At 36.8% G+C, this 21952-nt stretch overlaps 2 protein-coding genes across 13 annotated transcripts in view; both read left to right on the top strand.

Moving 5' to 3' along the window:
• LOC105264804 (uncharacterized) overlaps positions 1-13539 on the top strand; it is a gene marked incomplete in the record, with an annotated part of 75192 nt that extends 61653 nt beyond the window's left edge. The window contains 1 exon segment of the mRNA XM_011301937.1: positions 13427-13539. Within this exon segment, the coding sequence (XP_011300239.1) occupies positions 13427-13509 (83 nt within the window).
• Positions 13540-16686: 3147 nt separating this feature from the next.
• Positions 16687-21952, top strand: part of cac (cacophony) — a 32272-nt gene continuing 27006 nt past the window's right edge. For 11 of the 12 annotated variants that reach the window (XM_011301928.1, XM_011301934.1, XM_011301935.1 and 8 more), the window contains exons 1-5: positions 16687-16788; positions 19201-19304; positions 19553-19708; positions 19771-19991; positions 20985-21088. In XM_011301928.1, coding sequence (XP_011300230.1) covers positions 16763-16788; positions 19201-19304; positions 19553-19708; positions 19771-19991; positions 20985-21088 — 611 coding nt within the window. In that variant the 5' untranslated portion in view covers positions 16687-16762. Of the gene's footprint in view, positions 16789-17921; positions 18023-19200; positions 19305-19552; positions 19709-19770; positions 19992-20984; positions 21089-21952 lie in introns of all 12 variants that reach the window. The other variant, XM_011301926.1, reaches the window with a different exon arrangement.

Raw genomic sequence — 21952 nt, 5'->3', positions numbered from 1 at the left:
TCGAAACATTACACCAACTGCGGCTTTTCATTTATGATATTGCATTCATCCCCGTTGTAACGAACTGTTTCAATACGTCAAATTGAAATTCCTTAATAACAATGGCATGGATTTCAACAAAAATTCCACCCGAATACATCGTATTCATTACCACGCCCACGCATTGTTTCCTGGAATACAGTGATACTGGCTTCTGGAATTAAATTTGTGAACACTTTGAATTGAGAAATTCACTTCATTCCTCGGTTATTCTCTATAATATAAAAATATTTTCCATATGCATACAGAGAATTTTGGTTAATTAAAATGAAATTCCATTGCCATTGGCGTTTCTATGGATTACCGGGAAGTCAAAAGAAAGATTACTGGATTGGCCAATTTTCATGTTCTCGAAATATAACCAGAATAATATATATAAAATATAAGATATAAGAATTGTGCCATTGGATTCAAAGGATATTCTATATATCTTTGAAAATATAATCTCCTCTTTTTACTTGAATTTTCCAAAGAGTTTAAAATTACATAAAAGTTTTTTCAATTAATCCCGAAAATATTTAACTATATGTAAAATTTGCCACTTATTTTGGAATGTTTAATTCCTCCCCTTTGAATGGCAGTAACGACGCGATTTCAATTTCAATGAATGAATTCAATATTACCTCCCCCATCGGGTATAATCAATCTAATAACTTGAAGCGAAATAACTCAATGACTAAAATAAGCCCGTGGAAATCGATAATGAGAGTGTGAGTGGTATGAGGATCACCTCCACCACTGAATAAATAACCTTGGTTTTCCGTGATTTGCGTGATGCACGTGAAAATCCATTTTGCCAATTTCCACGTATTTCACATGATTTTTAGAATCTCCCATTTATTAAATTATTTATTTCCGTAATATTAATCGAAATTAGTGGACGCGAATTGAGCTGCAATAAAAAATCCCTGACATTTCATTAAATAAATAATAATTGGTGTGATTGATGGAATGTCAGAGGTGAGCCAATTATCGTTTGTTAAACATGAATTTCGCGTACGACTGGAACTGATCGCAATTACCGGTCGAACATCTTTGATAGGGGTCTTAACAATTGTCCATTGCAATGCAGATTAAGCACCCGATGGCCAGCCAAGTCACTACTATGGAACAATAGATGCTATTCTCTATTACATTGCTACGTAACAAGCGAACTTGGATGTACAAAACGGTGGAAACCTGGCCATTGACGTTTCCTCCCTGTCTCATTATATCGAAACTGGACGTCGACAATTGCTCGTTTATTCATTAATGCAATCGTACGTCGTAAATTTATTTTTATTGGAATACAATAAAATTCCATGATATTCGCGCTTCTCCTCAATTTCTTTTATTCGCGTATCTTTCGGTTTTCACAGTATACTCCTGAAAAATCAAGCGGAAAAATAGATTTCACTCGTATTCGAATTTACTACGAAAAAAATCGAAAAAAAGTGGTGGGGGTAATTGCAGATAGTCGGATTATCCGAATTCGCTTCCCCTACAGCCCCATGCGCACGGGACTCTACTCTAGAGGAAATATATTGAGTTTTCAAACTATCGCTAAAATTAAAAAATTTTTAATTGAGTGTTAAAAAATTATCAGAAGAATTCAGAATATGTCTGCCTATTTTTGCATTGAGTGCCTTAAAAATGATTAAATTATGTGATAACAAAAAATGGAAAATTAATGAAACAACTTGACAGAACGATGGCGTTCGCTGAAACATTAAGCATAATGAGGCATGTAGCTGACCCAAAAATATTTCGATCCATAAATTATGATGAGTTATGATCTATACGTCAGATGCCAAAACACTGATTATTATCGTTCGACGAGAATCACGCACCGTAGAATATCGGAGTCCCTTCAGAGGGAAAACATTCCCACGAAACAATACAATTTTTTTTTTCACTAATACATCAAAGTATTCAAAAAATTTTCAATGCAAAATTCCTCTTTCTCGACGCTAAATCGTGAATCCAATCAATTGAACGGGATTGAATCGAAATCACAAAATGAATATTTTCACTTCAAATATTTAAAAAACAAAAGAGACGAATTTCGTGTAATTCTTCATCGAGATATCAGTAAATATCTTAAATAATCAAATAATTCTTAACCTGCTGAATATAAAGATAATAATTGCGCCGCATGATGAAATCTTTTAAAAATTCAATTCTATTAGAGGTCGACCTTTCAAGTTGTCATTAAAAAATCAATGATTGTTCAAAACAAAATACTTGATCTATCTGAATTTTATCAAATCATTAATGTGAATGCGAAATTCAATAAAAATTTCTAATCGAAATTGAATTAAAACTCCCATTGAAAATTCGAATAACATTGTGACTGAAATTTCTAACAGTGTAACAAAGAATTCACTTTAATTCCATATAAAGTACTTGCGTATTGAGGGTAACATTGTGGATACCATATAATATCCGTCAATTATGACATGCCCATAAATGTTCGGCATCAATATTCAATCAAGACCAGAAATATTGTCCCCCTTACTAGAATATTCCTGCGACTATAACCCCTCACTTCTCCATTAGACCTCTATTTTCCCCAGTTGAATAAAAAAAAAATCCAATAACAACGGACAGGAATATTTCCCCGTATTTTATACACAATGGACAGTCGTAAAGTGAAAAGCTATTTCACCACGTAAGTGTTTTATCACCGTTACGCGTGCTTGTACGTTTTAATAATTAACGTTGTGGAAACGGATGACACTAACATCTAATATCATCCAAATGAGATATCGCCGAAAGCACCGAGGTCATCACAGCTGATGACCTTGCCCTAGCAGTAATTTTTACCTCATCAACTGGTTTATTTCTTCCCAACTTGGGACTTTCCGATTTTTCCATTCGTATGGTTAATTGTCAATGAATTTTTCATTCCATCTCCTGTACATGAATAAAAAATTCGATTCCAACAGTCTGGAAATATACCGTCTCCCCATGGGGCAGTTTGAAATCTTTTTCTCCGCGTGTACAAATAATTGAATGAATGGGTCCACTACGAGTGTTAGTATCAAGGATAGGAGATTAGAGTGGGTACAGAGCAATAGCCAGTGGGCGGCCACCAATAATGTCCGATCAATCGACACCGAAAGCATCTGAGAAACAAGGCCGTTTGCCTCCCACCCAATATCCCCTCATTCTAATCAACATCCAATGCTGTTGTTTCATGTCGATCCCTCAAGAGACGGCCAATTATTAATTTAGTTTACCACGAAACCCGAGAGAGTCTTATCGGACGCGTGCAGATTCTCGATAATAATAGAAGGGTTGACCCCGGGGTGGTGTGGCTCTTTTGTATTGCACCCTGGTTTTGGTGGCCTTGAGAATCCACGAGCGTCCTTTCTGGCATATCGAGTATTCCTGCTGTGAAATTTCGGGGCTAACAGGATTTCAAGGAATTTATCCACTGGCCAAGTCGTCAAGTTAAATCAGTCGAGTTTAAAATTTTTATTTATTTCTCTTTATCTCGGATATCATCGATTTAGGGTGAAAACATTCAGGATTTTTTTGGAGATAAATAATAATATTTTTTTAAGCTTAAACAAATTTTGCGGAAAATTAGAGTCAGATGTTTTAATTTTATGAATACGTTTTCTTTTATCCATTTTTTTTTCAAGAGCAAGTAAATTTTATTTTACTGTGATTCAAGATTAGTATGATTTTCCTCCACTGAATACTTTCTCATGATTATCAATTGTTGGACTAGAGATTCTTCTTCTGATAAGGGATGGAGGGGGATGACTAGCGATCGATCGATTTTTCAAATTGGAGCTCGTTAGCTGCCCCACTGGTCAATAATTTCAGCGGATGGTCTGTCGAGGATGAATAGAAAATCCTGTTTAATATTGGAACGAGGAAATGATCGATTTAGATAGCACGCTTCAAAAATAATGAGTAGCCTCAAATATAATATCGCAAAAAATCATTATTAAAGAATTCAAAAACCAAAGATTTTTCTCATTTAGTAAAAAATAAAAATAAATAAAATACATAAATAAATAACATTTTATAGATTTTCCTCTTTAGCAACTGAAAATGAGAAAATTTCTCTGGTCTCCCCATTTTCCTTATGGAAAATAAACTTTATTTTTTTTCCTTACATTTGAATAAACTACTCAATGTAAGAACAAGAAATTCCACGACTCACGCAAAAGTGTCCCTTAAAATAAAAGAAATTCCGTTAAATCAACACTGGAAACCCGTAATAACTATAATTTCCTCCCTCTATTTCACGAAAAAAAAAATCGTTAAATAATAGAAAAATCGATTGTTTCCCTGAATTCCGCTTTTTAAATTCGATAAACCCGAGTTCCTAGGACGAGCGAAATCACTTATTGTCCCGTTGAGACTTTTCTCTGGGTTGATAAAAATAATTCTGGACCGGATTTTTGCTCTTGGTGAAGATAATCCCTGAACTCTCCCCAAAATAGCAATATTTTTATGGTAAGGCTGCTGTAAATGATTAATTAGCAGTAGTTTGAGCGAATGAAAAAGTCAACTGGGATGCGGTTAACACCAGAATAGTGTGGAATACGCGCAAGCCCAACTCGACAAGTTGCACACGTGCGCATTTGTATGTCCAAGGTGATAGGGGTGGTAGGGGGTGGTAGGAGGTGGTGGGAGGTGGTAGAAGCTGGTAGGGGGTCGTAGAAGGTGGTAGGGGGTGGTAGAAGGTGGTAGGAGGTGGTAGGGGGTGGTAAGAGGTGGTAGGGGGTGGTAAGAGGTGGTAGGGGGTGGTAAGAGGTGGTAGGAGGTGGTAGGGGGTTGTGGGGATGGTATATAGTGAAATTGGCGAAGGTGTGTGTATGGCCCGAGCGGTTGTCGCTATCGGTGGTTTTGGCGTCGCGCGTTGTGCCTCCTTGCGTTTGCTCCTGACGCTTACGTCATTCAATATCACCGCCATTTTGCTGGATGACGTCATAACGGCTGGTGTATAACACCCTACTGCATATCTCCACTGCCTGGCCATTGGGTTGCGCGCGATTCCTCACTCCCAAAGAATCACGATGAGTAAACCTCACGATCAAGGTGACACAATCGCCTTCAACCACTTTCTGTTTATTTTCTTCATTTTTCTTGTCAACTATTTCATCCCCTTTAAGTATGTGCTGTCATTGCATCATTTTTCAATTGGCCAGATTCACCCGAAAAAATTAAGTGTTTAATTTAATGTTTTTCGCGGATCACACAATGACTGTCGAAAGTGATGAGCACCTTGTTGAAAATTATTTTATTATTAGGAAATTTAAGTGTCAAATTAATGCTTGCGAAAAAAATCATTTTTCTAATTTTTTAAGGACGTTATAAATTTTTGAAAAAAAAAAACATCGTTAAGGCTCAGCCAATTGGAATTTATCATTAGCATGTGCTATCAGCGATTTTTTGGCAGTCTTATGCGGTTATTGAAATCATGGGAAGAGAGTTATCAAAGGTCAGGAAAATGGAAAAATACTCTTTTGTTCCTAAACAGCCATTACAACTTGCCCCCCAAATGCGGTTTAATCTTATTGAAATCGGTAATCGGCCAATTAATTTCTACACCATTCCCAGAAATTCCTGGCAAAGAATAATTATATAATAATTATAGACAATAATTATATAATGAAAACATATATTTTCTGAAAACATTCTTAATGAAAACATTTGTGAGATGGGAGTCGGGGGATTTTCCACGTTCCAACGAGTCATGCAAATTGATCCAGATCCTCAGGGATTCTTGGCGAGAGGATCAAATGGGAGAGATAAACTCCTGGGTATCGAATAAATGGATCTCAAGAATATACGGATTGAATTTAAGTGGAATTATTTTTCTTGGAATTCCGAGGCTTCTCGGGAAGAAAAGGGAAGAGCGTGGGCTTCTGTTGGCGAATGGCTTTCGCAAGCAAGTCTATTTTTCAATTACTCTTATTATTTTTAATGATTATTTTTATTGACGAATCAGTAGCGAAGTTGTAAACTAGGATACGTGGATTTTTCTCGAGGAGAGTTCTTAGCCAATATCTCGGAATCGAAGGAACATGACAAATTTTTTGGATGAATATTTTTTTATAGGAAAAGATGAGGTCTTTCTTTAATTTCGAGAAATCGGCTAGAAAGTGGTCTCAAAAAAATGCATTTATCCTAGTTGGCCATTTTCCAACAGGAATACCTTTTCTTTATTTGAAGAAGCTGGACATATCTTTATAGCGACTCGTAAAATTCTCATTCCCCACTAAATTATATCATCGGTCAATAATAAATAAAGTTTTGCGATTTTGTCGATTGTAAATTTTCCACGAAGTGAGTTGTCAATTTCTTTCCATTTACGAATAACTGGAAGAGAGTTTACCCGGAACTTTACCAATTTTACGATGCAAATTTGTGGTAATAACGTCGATAAACTCAGCGCGAATTTTATTGTTGTCGGGTAAATTGTGAAAAACTAAAGCTATGGGAAAATCATAAACTTTCGGGGTATGTTAATGAAGTCTCTCGATCATGAAGTATTTGCCATGATAAAATATCATCGAAAAATCAAACATTTCGTTTTTTCTCTGGCCAAATCGAAAACTGGGAAGTTGCTTGATTTTTCCATTCAATTAATAAACAATCAGGAAAATTCATGAAATAACTGGGATAAAATCTGTCTATGGAGAGTAAACCTTCGAGATTTCAATTTTTTCAACAGTGTAGCAACGAAAAATAGGACTTGGCTGCAAAACCGACAGAGATTGAGTCTCAGTGTTTTACCCTATGACATGACCATTTGGCAACTGCAGTCGTTACATCCCTCCCTCTCTACTCGACCAAAAACATCTCCAGGATTATTCCATAAATTCCAATAACACTAGAGCATCTTCTGGAGAATTGTTCTGTTATTTATTACAGAAAAACTGCAAATCCACTCCGCCCCCACTGGCCTCGGCAGGTAGTTCAAATATATCTTAAAATATATTTCAACTACATAAAATTGGCTCAGTATTTTCTCCAAATCATATTTAATATCTAAAAGCAAATAAATCGTTGATTGACACTAAATATATGGAGCTGTTCGGTATCTAGAATAATCATTATGTTATCAATAATAATTTTCTTCATTCCTGAAAAGTATTGATTCCATCCAGTGAACAATATCTTTATTTAGCTGACCCAATTGAATAATTATTCAATCGAAGTGAACGCATTGCTCTCATAAACAAAAACAAGCATTCCCACAGTATTCGAATAAATCTCTGTTACATGAGTGAGTGAGGATGAATATTTTCTTCCTCAAATTTATTGATGAAGAATATATTCTGAGTATCCGAAAATGTGCAGTATCCCATAAATATCTGAAGTGAGATTCAATGATACGTGAATAAACGCATCGAAATAGAGTACATGGCGGTTGAACTCAACTGCACAGCCAGTAGTTTGTGCCATGGCTCGATTCCGGACCGTTGGACCTTGACCGATGCCAACGATGAATTAATTACAGCCAGAGGAGTGAGCGAGAAATGGTCCGACGATTAATTACGCAAACGCGTATTCGAATACTTCTCTCCCTGCCATATTCCACGCTATCCCAGTGTTGGCTGCCCAACCCCTCAACCCCCCCAAACCCCTCATATTCCATCGCACAATTCCACTCACAAGTGATCATAGTCCGACTTGGCGTATATGTGTCAACGAATCGTATTACCCAGACTCCTTTCCGTTTCTCGGATGACAGCCAGTCATGTGAGACCTTCAATCTCACTAGAGTGACTTATAACCCTTATATCTTTACCCGCCATTTCTCACCCATCCTCCCATTTTCCACCCTCCCATCGGCTTTCCCTCAATCAATTCACTCAATTTTCGAATAACCCCTTTCAAGATATCAAATTCGTTTATATCGCCGAATATTTCACCTCAATGCTCAATTGATGAATTGATATAGGCCCTGCCACCCCCTATAAATGGACACCGCCACCAAACGGATGTTTTCACATTATTTTTCGGAATATTACATAAAAGGCCATGAGATCATTATCTTTATGATTTCTTTATCTGATAGAGATTCTTTCACCGAATTATTCGATAGTTCGCTTTGTTCCGGTCGATGGACATTTTTTAATAGAAAAACAAAGAATTGTTAATTGTTGAAAAATTAGGTGTTCATGAGTGCGAGGGTTGCCATTCCATTCGTTAGAATTTTTTTTTCACCTGTGTCCTGGAATATTTTATGACAGTGGGGGAAAAATGGTTTTGTTTATAAGGACTCGTGTATTTTTCAATCGCTTAACAGTTTTATTCGTGTATTTATCCTGACCTATTGCATTTTTTGTCGGAATATATATACGTATAATTGATATGATGAGGTTAGACGATTTTTTTTTTCCAAATCGAATTTTTCAGTGAACTACCCATTGATTTCTTATAGATATATATTCGTATCAATCTTTTTCATCAAGTGTTGTACTCGTTTCTCCTCTTATCTCCCTCTTATCTCTTTACCCCTAATTAAATGGAGAAGATAAATCCAAAAATCTATTAAGAATTCCAACAATTTTTTTCTAAAAACAAAATAATACTGCGAATAAATAATCGCTGACCGGTGAAAAAAGCAAGTGTTTACCTTTTTCAATCGACATGCGTGCAAGAGTGCAAATACGTCGTGTACTTTAACCCATTTCCCAGGACTAGGTCAATTACCTCGGCATTGTATGCGACAGAACGATCAAGTTCACAGATTTGACGTTATTGACTTGAAAATAACTCCAGTCTATTTCTTTTTACTTCTATTCCTCCAAATCTTAACTCCAATTATATTAGTGATATTACTATTCGATATTTAGTACATTATTTCAGTATTCAGGGAAAACTATTCAATATTTTTTGAAGTACTTCAGTATTTTTTGATTTTTCATAATATATTAAATTCAATTATCCTCATACAATATTTATAGAAATTCCATTGATTTGTGAATTTATTCAATATTCATAGAAGAACTGCGATTCCATCTTATCAAACGATTCCTTCCTGCTATCCACTTTATAATTCTCATTTGAAAAATGAAAGAGCGAATTTTTCACCTTTTTTTTGCAATTTTGTCTGCACAATTTTGTATTTTTCCCTCCGTGTCCTTCAATTACCCCCGAAACAAGGCAAACTATAATCAAGGCTCTCATTACAGGGTAAAAAAAATCACCAGGTGTAATTTTGATGCTATCGAAATAATTTAAGGCCGTCTCCTTTGACAATCTCCGAAAGCATTTGGAGGCCATAATTATATCAGCGACTAGTGTAATGTCAGACTATTTTGAAAGACTCGGGGTTGTTCTCGCCTACGCAAGTCTAAATACACACAGGCATATATGAATAACGGATCAGATTAACGAGTCATTTCCCTCTCAATTTCACCCACTGCGTCATCTCAACGCGACGGAAAATAATTCCACGGTTTAAAAATAACTGTAAACAGTATGAATGGGTGGAAGGGGTTGGGGTAGTGAATAATCGGAGAGAAAATCAAAACATCCAAGAAAAAGTGTACGTCAACGGAAATGACCGACTATGTATGTACAACGGAAGTTGAGGGGAAAACCACAGGATTTCCGTCGGACTTATCCCGCAATCCCCTCAAATCTTTTTCAATTATAAAGGGTAGAAAACTACGTCACTCCGGGTGGAACCATTGGTCTTCATTAATCCGATTATGTTTGTTCTTTCAATTAATTATTATTGGGTCAGTTAATATTCGTTTGTTGAGTTACTCGTTACAATTTTTTACTATAGGATTTACCACACATTAAAGCGAATAGCGATCTTGTCGAATTTTTGGGTTGATAATTCGCAAAATTTTGTTTAACGTGAAATCTAATGAGAATTGCCTCATTTTCTGATCAAGGCTGTTGGTTCAATTAAATGCTTTTATTTGCATTAATATTTACAATCAACTCTACTGTAATCAATAAAATATGTGTGGTATACACACAAATATTGATTACAGTAATAATCATGTGAATTTATTTTTGCAATAGAAATGAACAAACCAAATGAAAAAGGGTATTATTAAGGGAAATTTTTTTTCGAGTCAGTAGGAAAGGTTGGGTTTAATTTTATTATGAATTTTTTTTTGTCCTCGATAATTTTTCCACGCGCACTATATTCTAGTGGACTCATAGACAATTTAAGTATGGATTTTCGAGAAAATAATCCTCATCGGGGAGTACACATTATATATTGCATGTATTGAGGCTAAGGTCTTTGTGCCATCGCTGTCACCCCCGTAACTAGGCACAATATACCCCAGGTTTGCCTATTGTTCACTAACACATTTATTGTTAGAATATGCGCAAATACAAAGAATATATGGAGTCTCACTATTATTCCCGATCATACGCGATGGAAAAGTTTTGCTTGCCAGGCAAAACTGCGAGACATAATGCCCGAATTTTCAAAAGTTCAATTGTATTATCGTTATCAGATTACCTTTTAGTTTTGATTGAATGTTGGCGGGTAAAAGCCCCAGTTGTTGCTTTCTTCCCTCGCAAAACTGCGAGAGTACACGTGCGGTGGGTATAGTAAAGTGCTGTGAGCCACAGGCGAACATTGCCAATTACGAGGTAACTAGAACAACTAGGTATTCTACCATTATCCCTGACAACCCACCGCATTTGTCCGTATTTACGCTGAAAAGAGTGGACGACATCGGAAACGAGATTGCACTGTTCAAAAAAATTGTTGACTGAATTTTCCGGTTTCTGGCCTTGACACCGTTAGACAAACAATCAGATTCCTTATAAAAGAAAAAATTGAAATTTAGGGAGAATGACCTGGAGAATTCCTCCATTCATTCGTATTTATAATTAAATATGCGAATTTACAGAGAAATTTGAAACTTTATGATTTCTTTCGCTCAAGTCTTCAGTGGATTTTTTCCGGAAAATTCACAATTTTTCTTGGTGAGTGTATGAAGGGCGAAATTCGCATTTTCAACCGCTGAAAAACAGAAAAATGATGCATTGGAAAGAGTCGGGGCTAATGAAATCAATTAGTGAGACATTGGTGTACGTGTCCATGGGGCCATTAGGGTCGCTCTTTTCTCCTGTCGATAACTCGGCTATCCTCTTCTGTTCGCTTCACTCCATCTCTTCGTCATCCTCTTTTCGAGGCCCCCCAATGTCGTCACATAACCTCTTGGGTGATGCAAATTCCATTGCTGTGTTAAAGTGCTCTCGCGTGATTTGAAGCCCAAAAATTTACTGCCTCCTGCCAACGGAGGGTCTTCAATTATTTGCCCGATAGCGACATGTGCGACCTCCTCTATTCCATTCAATATTCACCTTTCATGTTTTCCGAGCAATTTTTCAAATCTTAGACACTTTTTCATACGAATTTAGAATTAAAACAATCCATTCAAATCTACACGTGAATATTTAATTCCCTTCTGACACTAACGATCTCTCCAAAATTGTTATATATTTTTATTAAATCTTCTTCCCAAGTTGAGACTGTCTTAATACCGATTAATACGGTCAATTAATATTTCAAATGAAAATTTTTAATTGATTGACATATATTATGGGATTTTTAACTGTCCCAAAAACAAAAATTGTCGATTTTTGTCGCTTAGTCCGAGAGGCAACTTTTCACGATCGGTTCGCGGTCCCAAAACCCTGCCTATGGATTAAATAATAAAAAATCTTGTTCGTCACTCGGCCGAAGTAGTATATCAAATACCTAGGCCAGTAAAAAAAGAAATGTGCCAGATCACATGAAATTGTTGGCCGAGACGAAGTCGAGACTCAGACAAACATGCACCTGAAACATGGTATTTTCACGTTTCGTAACATTCCACGTCATGTTCAGGCAAAATTAGATAATCGAAACAACGATCTTTTCCAAAGTTTCCATTGAGAATCAAAATATGGATTATTATCAGTTGAAACGAGCAAATTCTGTTGATGAAGCTTTGGCAAAACATTGAATCCCCAAAGTTACAAAACCCCGTGTTTAAATCACTCAAACCGGTGGAACTGAAAACCACTCAGAATATTAAGCGTCCTGTGAGCCGGTTTTCGTAATCATCGCCGCTGTACAACCAATTTATTTAACAAAGGGCCGACTACCGATTCTCCCCACCCACTCCTCATTGAAACAAAGAGAGTACTTCTATCGGATAAAAATAACCCAAATTACCAGGTATGAACTACTCGGGGGATTCCAGATATTCCATTCCTCTCGTGCAAAAGGAAAAAAAAAACGTAAATGAGTGATACTCCAGCGAGTCGAGGAGATAAAAATCTATCCAATCCAAAATAATACGATAATTAATTCGGGGTTTTTATCCTTCATTTTCATAGCCATACCCACTTTGCTGAGGATATTTTTATAATTCTGGGAAATCCACGGTTTTATGCAGTGGATTTCCTGCGGAATTAATGAATTGGGCATTTATTGACATATTTTTCAGAGGTCAGAATTTAATGCACAGTGGGGACATGGAAAACTCACAATTTTCATTGAATTTTCATCATAAAACGCTAGAATAACAATTTTTACTGGGAACAGGTATTCCTGAAATACTTGGAACTCGCGGGTTTTCATTGGATTTACACGGGATTTTTCATCTGAAACTTTAGCCGACCTCGGCCCTGTAATTTTCGGCCTTTCGCCACTCCATATTCCACATATTTCATTGACGAATAAAATCGATAAATCCAGGTTGTGAACTATAACTAGTGGTACTCGGGGGCACAAGAGATGCTCGATCGTGCTCTGGCTCGTTTCTTTTTCATCGCTCTTTCACCACTTCTAGGACGTGGTGACCCCGCAAACTCACCCAACAATGCACCCATGTCCCCATTTTTTCCATCTACTCCTTCGATTTTCTCCTCTATACCCGGTTTATACTGTAGGGGAGGTGACGAAGTATCGGTTAGTTGGGAAACTGAGTTATTCACTCGGATTAGATGCCATGACAGACAGATATCGCCATGCGGAGAGAAATTCTTCAGATAAATTCCTGTCATTCTACTGGAAAAGTCATCTGCTAGACCATTACATCCAGGCAAATTTATAGTTACATTTATCTCGACATTCAGTAATCTATCAACGAATAAAAACCATCAAAATATTATAACTTTTACTATCTGAAAAACGACGACTATATCGGACAGTAGAAATTATCACAAAATTTCGAATGTTTATATATTATATTATCAATCTCATAGAAAATCAATTGAATTGAAAATTGAAGCTGCTTGAAATAAATGAAATGACTGAGATGAATATTTATTAATAATGAAAAGTAATTTTTCATCGTGCTGTGTATTAAATAATAATTTATGTCATATCGAAATGTACTTGATATCAACGAAATTAACTGAAACACTGTGCGCAAAGTGACATTTTTTTTTGGTATTCCAGGTTGGCAGCAGCGCAAGAGGCGGCACAAAGGGATCCTGGATACGCGAGTCAGTACAGGAGAAGGCAGAGGTCGGCCGGACTGAGTGGTCTCGGTGACTGGGCTAGCTTTGGAGGGGAGGTAAGATATGCAATTCACTAATGCCACTTGCCAGAAGATTAAAAAAACCGATAAAAATCAGGACGAGGCGATAATCATTTGAGAGGGGCCAGTGCAGGAGAAATCTTTCAATAAATCTATGGTCTAGCTTTGAGATTGAAATCGCCACCTCGCGCGTCATTATACACTCAAATCGAAGGCCCTTTGTACAGCGGGTATAGGCCAACATGTAAGTCGGCTCACCGTCGGCTATTTTCATATGAAAAACACATCAGCACTATCCCAACTATAGGTATGCACCCAGAGAAAAAATTATTTCTTATCAAGAAGATTTATTTGATGCAATCAGATTTGTTTGTCCAAATTTTCAACATTGGAAAATCTATATGTTTTTCAATATTCCCATTTTTGCATTATTTGCGGCAAAAATTATGTTTGAAGAAAAAAATGAATCCAAAATCTTGCGGTTTAATTTAATTTGCAAATTAATTTTTACATTACGAATTGCAATTTTTATAATAAAAAATTGCTATTGCTTAGGCATGATTTTTTGGAGCAACAATTGCATGAATTTATGAAGAGAGTTTCAGTAGAATTTATGAATATGATATTGCAACTCAAGAATCTCTTTCAGTTGAAAGAATTTTTTTCCATCAGTGTGGGAAATACATGATTTATTGATTCTCCGACTTTTTAAATTGACAAGAGAATATTTTCTTGTATCGAATAAATCTTTATTGTTAAGAGAAGTTTTTTTCTCTCGGTGTATTTCTGACGGGTCCGACCGTGTACGATTTCTACTACTGATTCGGTATGTGTTCGATGCGATTTAAGACTTGATTCACATTGACATCCGGCCCGATGCTATGGACGGAATAACGCAACTCAGCATCGCGGTTATTTCATTTTTCAGGGGTCGAACTTTTTTAGATCTATAGATTCCAGAAATTGGCGAAAGTCCGCCATAACTTCGTTGGGAGTTTGATTTTTATCCGAGCGTCTTATTTTTAGATTGAATTGTGATCACAGTGTTGTCAATTGACATGAATATCTCGTAATTTCATTTCTCAAATCAATTTCTTTCCAATTCTTTCAAAGTGATATTGTAAAGGTCTTCAACTTCCCCGAAACTGCACTCATAATTTAATCTTAAGAATATCTTTCAATCTAAGGGAAATGGCCAAATATTCGCGATAACCTTTTTTTTAGCTCTCGGTTCACTCTCCAAAAAAGATTTCGACAAGAATTTTGAAATGAGCTTTGAATTTCGAGTTATTCATTAAAAACTAACTAGCCATTAAAATCAGTGCGATTTCAATCGTTTTCCCAGTTCGAAGTTTTTAATTAAATTGCTTTAAAAAAATCTGAATAAATTATCCATAAATAATTGAAGGACATCCATGAACTACACTTAAAGCATCTTGAGGTGAAAAGATGAGGGGAATTAAATAAAAATGGGGAATGGAGGGTTTGCGAGGGAAAACGGAATAGTTGAAATGGTTGAAATTGAGTCAAAGGGGGTTAAAGGCCATCGAACCAACTCTCGGAGCGACCGGGGCTAGCTACCGGATATTCAACATCCGGAATTCTTCATCCAGCGGAAAGTGGCCCAGGGAAGGTCTATAATTAAGCCGAAAATCATTTGGGCTCCTCGGTTTACTGTTTACACCACTAAATCGCGGAATTCAAATGGAGAAATTCATTTACTTTGCAAATTGTCGGGAGAGATTTCCATCTGCATTCACCGGAAGTCAATTCATTTTTTATTCCCTTCAATCATCTAGTTCACTCGTAATTGTTGCTGAATAATGAATTTTCAATGTTCATCACTCATCCAATGATTATATGAATTTATCTACTGTTCGTATTCTGAGTAAAAATTTACTATTTCACAAGGAATTAATTCTATTTATGAAATATGAAAAATGAAAATTCAATTCAATTCAATAAACTAAATAAGTTTCGAGGAATCGCTAGCCGAGATAGAATAGTCGTGTATTTATCAATATTTAAGAGTTTTGGAAAGATAATTGAGAGGAATAATTTGTGAAAAATGTCATGAAATCGTTGGGAATGATTGAAAAGTCCGACTGGAACCATTAAAAATCGTTTTAAAAATTATTATATCATTCAAACTAGCAATTAAACACACCTTGAACACTTGTATCGGGGGAATTTTTCGGCGTAAAACAAAACGCAGAGGAAAAAGAGTTAGGGAATTTTGAAAGGAGCTCAAAAGAACTGGGTGGCCCACTTGACAAATAATCCGCCATAGTAGCCACTCTTGTTCCACACACTCCTAACTCAGCTATTTAACTTGATGAGTTTGAGGTGCTGCTCGTATTCGCACCGTCCTCTTTCAAAATTAAGCTCTGAAAACGACTTGACTCTGGTCTCAAATCCTAGTGCTATCGACTTTTCAAGTGACTACAACTGTTCTCCCACATTTCTCACTTTGTTTCGGCTTATTCATAGGGCTGATGTTGTAATCACATAGGTACTCAATGAGCCCTATAAACTTGCGTTGAAACAACTCGACGGCAGTTTGCTCCGTGCCTAGTTACATCGTAAACTAATGCTCCAAGTACTAGTACCGTTTAATGCGTCGAATCCATTGTCAACTGCGTTACACAAGTTTTCGGGGGGGTCGATGGGGGGAGGGTTGCAGGGTGAATGCGTAGGAGAATTGTGGGAAAGTTGATAATTACGGTTGGCAATTAATTAATGTCCGAAGCAATTTGCTTTCCTCAATCTGATGATTATTGTTGTAATTAATGTAATAAATAGTTAATGTTGTAATAATTGAATTGAATTGTTGAATTTTCCATAAATTAAAATAATGTAAAATAGTAATAATGATGAAAAAATATTTTCAGGGACCTGGTCTGGTGGTAATGGCGCCAGGCCGGGATCAGGGGGGTGGGGCGGCCGGCGGGGGCACTAAGGGGCCCACGTCATTGTTTATCCTGTCCGAGGAAAACTGCATAAGGAAACACACGCGTTTTATTATCGAATGGCCGCCCTTTGAGTACGCCGTCCTTCTTACCATCATAGCCAATTGTGTTGTACTCGCCCTCGAGGAGCATCTGCCCAGATCGGACAAGACCATACTAGCCCAGAAACTCGAATCAACGGAGATTTATTTCCTTGGAATTTTCTGCGTAGAGGCGAGCCTCAAGATCCTGGCTCTTGGCTTTGTTCTACATCGTGGCTCGTACCTTCGTAACATCTGGAACATCATGGATTTTTTCGTCGTGGTGACCGGGTGAGTCTAATATCAAAATCAATTTTCATTTATATCTGTCGCTGTACTGTTCAACGTTTTCAGCTTATCCTTCGAGAATTTTTTTCAGAGGAACGGATGAATTAATAAAATGAAGATCAAATCGATCAATTAATTTATCCACTCGTTTTTATCAAGATCAATATTTTTTCGTTTTTTCTTTTTCCATTTATGGCTTTGCTTACATTCAATACAAAATTATTCAAACTTGATAAACCACTTATTCGATTTATACAACTGTTTTTCTCGGTGCAGTGAAAAATTTTGAACAGTAAAAATGTTCAGGAGATTCTGAAATATTCTTCTGTCAATTTATATTTTTTTATTCCGGGCGATATGTCCGAACTTGATGTCCTATGATTGTCCTTTGCCAATCCTCACTCCCTCAATTGTGATAAATGAGACGCGACAAACAATTGCACAGTTTTTATCGTAATATTCCGTTCCACTGTCTCTGATCAACTCTGTCAGAATTGATTTTACCGTGAATTAATTAGAATCAGTGAAACCGAGTTACGATATTTCTGGATATGTCATGGACTCGAGGAGAGCCAAGAATAATTCCCCAGACGGAGCTCCTGAAATCGATAAACACTTTTTATATCGAACGAAACCATTGCCCTTTTCTTAGCAATTCAATTGTGCATTTCATGTTCATTAACACATATTCACAGAGGTTTCTCAAATTATAAAAAATCCACTCCGAACAAACTATCTTCCCGCAATATACACCATTTTTCCCCAACAGTTCAAATTCCTTTCAAAAAATATCTTCTTATATTTTCTCCTAGAATAGTAAAATTACCGGAGATTTTTACTGAAAAATATGATGAGTTAGTGAAAAATAGAAAATTTTTGTGGAATTTATTCACAAAAATCTCCATTCTTGAGGTGATGGTGATTTTTTTAGATAATGAAATTCAACAAAAAATTTTACACCCCGTTTTTTCACATGAATCGTTTCTGATTTTAATGGATTCCACACATTTCCCTCACTCACAACCATCCATTGAGTTCCCTGAAAAAGTCTCGTTACGAAGCCAAAAAAAAAAAATCAAAGAATTGGTTAGCAAAAATCAATAAAGCAGAAAATACTAGAGTGATGCTTGGAATAGGTCGATGACTGTGTTCGCCGAAACAAATGTGGACGTCGACCTGCGTATGCTCCGTTCCTTCAGGGTCCTCAGACCGCTAAAGCTGGTATCAAAAATTCCAAGTGAGTTCCAGTCACGCCATGGGATTCTCCCAATATTCGATTATCTGGAGGTTCAAAGGAACATTTAAATCGAACTAGTACTAGTCCTAAAGATTGATTGTCTATCAAAAGTAACAAGTTCTAGTCAGATTCACAAATATTCATTGGTGAAGATAGGCAACAGCTAGTGCAATTATCGGTGTTGTATATCATAGAAATATATTATCTCGTCTGATAAATAGAGGATTACCGAGTGACTAATCCTAATGTACTTGTTTATCTTTCGTTGTTTAGAATTAAAAAATAATAGCTAGTGTTGAATCTTCAATTAGCAGAGCTGTACTGACAGATATCAAGAGCAAGTGATCAATCACTACTTATTTATCTACGCATCTTCTATAAAAGCCTATTCAACTCTCCATTAACATGTATTCAACGACACTGTGTAGTTTTATTACACGTCAAGACGACACGCAGATAGATAAAGCTGTCCTGGAGACTAGAATATCTATTTTTAGCTCTGACTATCTTTAGCTCGAGCAAAACGTGAATAATTGATCTGCCTATACATTGGTAAATACGTGCTCTACAGCTGTTACGGGTGCTCCACGAATCAGTGGTTGTATTTTCTCCTTGTATTTCAACATTTTTCCATCAAGAGAGATTAAAAAATTGTTATTCTCACATAATGATTGAACAAATGCCCAATCTGGTCTCTTTCGAGGGACAAGAGTAGAAGAAGAAGCCGGTGTTGATCGAGTTTATGATACATTAGTTAATGTTCCTATCATAAGGATGAATGTTATAAAAATTCGAGGAGATTAGATCATTGTTCACCACTTGGCTAGATCAAACGACAAGATCTAGCTCATTAGATAGAGATCAGTCTCATAGTAAGTAATTGTTGATAGCCGTCATCATGATTATTCATGAAACGCTGTCACATCTGTCGTCATGATTCATGTCATACCATAGATCCTAGTTGTTGACTCCAACTATTCTCCTCTCCTATTCAATCCTATGAGCGTCCAATAGTTCTACCATGTTTTTGGTTCATACCGATAGATTTAAAATTTGGTTAGAAATAAGTACTAGCTTTAGACGAATCTAGTGATAGTGTTATAGATAGAAATAATATAAACTAGTTTAATAGAGTAGTAGGTAGTAAAGTGTGGTGGGGTGGTGTGTGTTTGGGGCAGGTTCATCACGGTGTTCCCACAAGGCATTAGCCTGGACATGGATCTGCGCACGTTGCGTGCTATACGCGTGTTGCGACCGCTCAAACTTGTCTCCGGCATACCGAGTGAGTAATGTTTCAATTATTGCCAGTCTCCAACAATTTCATTGAATCATTCCTAATGTTAAACTGATGGATTAAATAATTATCGTCAATCTATTATCGAGAATGTGAGACAAGGACAAATTAAGAATTAGAGAGCGCTCAAGATTCTGTGAGATCCGGTCAAGCTCAAGATGAGAGTGTTGAGCGTTTTCTGAGGAATTGTGAGTGATTCTTTGGATGCGATGCCATTTGCTCGATCTTGTTTACAGGTCTTCAGGTGGTGCTCAAGTCTATTATCAAGGCGATGGCACCTTTGCTACAGATCGGTTTGTTGGTGCTGTTTGCCATCGTGATATTCGCCATTATCGGTCTCGAGTTTTATTCGGGAACACTGCACAAAACGTGCTACAGTATAGAAGATATCAGTGAGTATATTTTGGGGGTAGTTTAGAGGAATTAATGTGACAATTGAAATGTTTATCGACAGGTCAAATAGTGAAAGAGGGCGATGTGCCGAGTCCGTGCAACACAGATCACAAACATGAGGCACCGATGGGTTCCCACGTATGCAATCCCAACAAATCGGTATGCCTGGATCAGTGGGAGGGACCAAACAGTGGAATAACCAGCTTCGACAACATCGGCTTCGCCATGCTCACCGTCTTCCAGTGTATCACAATGGAGGGCTGGACTGCCATATTGTACTGGGTAACGCTAAAGAGATATGTTCCTCAGTGTTGAAAAAAAATCTGGCACCTCGTTGCCTCTCTCCACCTCCTATTATTTGCATTATTCAGGCGGAGAGGACGAGGTGGCGCTGAAAAAAAGTGCTTATTCTTCAAATTATTCACTTCTTTTTCTAACTTTATCAAATTTTTTTCAATGTTTCTCTCGATGGTGACCTACAATTGGCAATACAAAGACTAAATAATCTTGAATATTTATTGGAATTAAGTGTTCTGTCTGAGCTCCCTCTCTTTTTGTTGCTTTATTTATGGTAATTTTGCACATTAATGTGGTGTTGATTGGCTTAATTCCTTCTAACCTTTTCTTTTCTCATCTTCTCTACATTAAAATTGATGTGGCGTTCTATTCTGTGTATCTGAGTGTGAAAATTATGAACCCCTCCGATTATAAAATAGTCGGACCCTCACAGCATCGATTCCCGATGAAACGAGACCGATACCTCATGTGCCTGATAATAAAAACCAGATGAAAATTCATCACCTGGACAAAGCTAACACTGATGTATATATTGACTTTGCTCAGTATGACACTGTCAGTTTCAACCCTCACTGTCTTAAATATTACCTGAAACTTCTTGAATGCCAGCTGGACGAATGCGCAGAGACACTCGAGTAATGCAAACCTGCCAAAACTTTATCCAACAACAAACTTTAAGAAAATCAGAATAGTTTGTGAATGATTGTTGAATGTTGCCACCATCATTGACATCAATATTTTTATTTGTATTACTCGAGTGTGGAAAATGTCACGAGAATTTTTGACTGCCTTGTGCAGTCACGAGAGGAAATAACTTTTCGTGATTGCAAATGCTCTATATATTGCGTGACGATATTCAGTGTAACCATTAAAAAAAACTTTTCTTGTGCATTTCTTTGTTATCGTCAGTGTAAATCAATGATGTGCCAAGGCTAAATGTTTAATCACTCTTGACTCTGTTTATGATAAAATTCGCAGACGAACGACGCTCTTGGCAGCTACTTCAACTGGATATACTTTATACCATTGATCGTCCTTGGGTCCTTCTTCATGCTGAATCTAGTTCTCGGTGTTCTCAGCGGGTGAGTGCCACTCTCATTCTAACCAGTCTCTATCTCTCTTATTCTTCAATATTTCAAATGTCTCTCATCCTTTAAACGTTTGCATTTCTCGAGTCCCCTTTCGTTCCTCCCCTGGTCCAGATGAAGACGTCTCAAACGATGTACCCGGAAGAGATCCAACGACCCTCTTCATACGCGCGAAGCCTCGTTGACTTTGTCTCGCTTTCCATCAAATTTCTCATCCTTTGTTATCTCGTCCTCGTGATTTTTTTTTTCTTCACTTTTATTTTCTGCCATCAGGGAGTTTTCTAATGAGAGAAATCGAGTCGAAAGACGCACTGCGTACAGAAAGAGAAAGCATAAACTACTGTTTACTACTGCCTTTAATGCGTACCTTGACTGGATCACACAAGCAGGTTTTTCTTTATTTATCCGTGGAAAGATATTTTCTCCAGAATTGATTGTTAGCGATGTTGGATGATGTCTGAGTCAACCGGAGAAGATTGAGTTGAATAGGCATGTACAGATTTTTCGTCTTGAGTGAATTATGAACAGAATTTAAATTGACGTTCTGCTGAAAAATCTGGGATTTTTTTATTTAAAGGTGTTAGTCAATCTTACAGAAAAGTTAATAACAAATTCTATTTTTTACATTCCGAGGAATTTCATGTTCACCAATAATATTCATAATTCTGTTCAACATTCCATTCCAGTCCAAACGCTATAGATTTTTGATTGCCTTTTCGATGGGACTTGAATTGAATTGGGAATTATCCGACTCAACTTTTCCATTTGAATTATGAAATCGTGCAACATCGTAACAATTCTGTATTTTGTTATCAGCCTCTCAGTATTCAACAAATGAAATTTATTCGCCAGCTGTAT

Source organism: Fopius arisanus, unplaced genomic scaffold (assembly GCF_000806365.1).
Source record: "Fopius arisanus strain USDA-PBARC FA_bdor unplaced genomic scaffold, ASM80636v1 scaffold00025, whole genome shotgun sequence".
Taxonomy (NCBI): domain Eukaryota; kingdom Metazoa; phylum Arthropoda; class Insecta; order Hymenoptera; family Braconidae; genus Fopius; species Fopius arisanus.
Note: the sequence above shows the minus strand (reverse complement) of the source record. Positions and strands in the feature narration are given on the sequence as shown.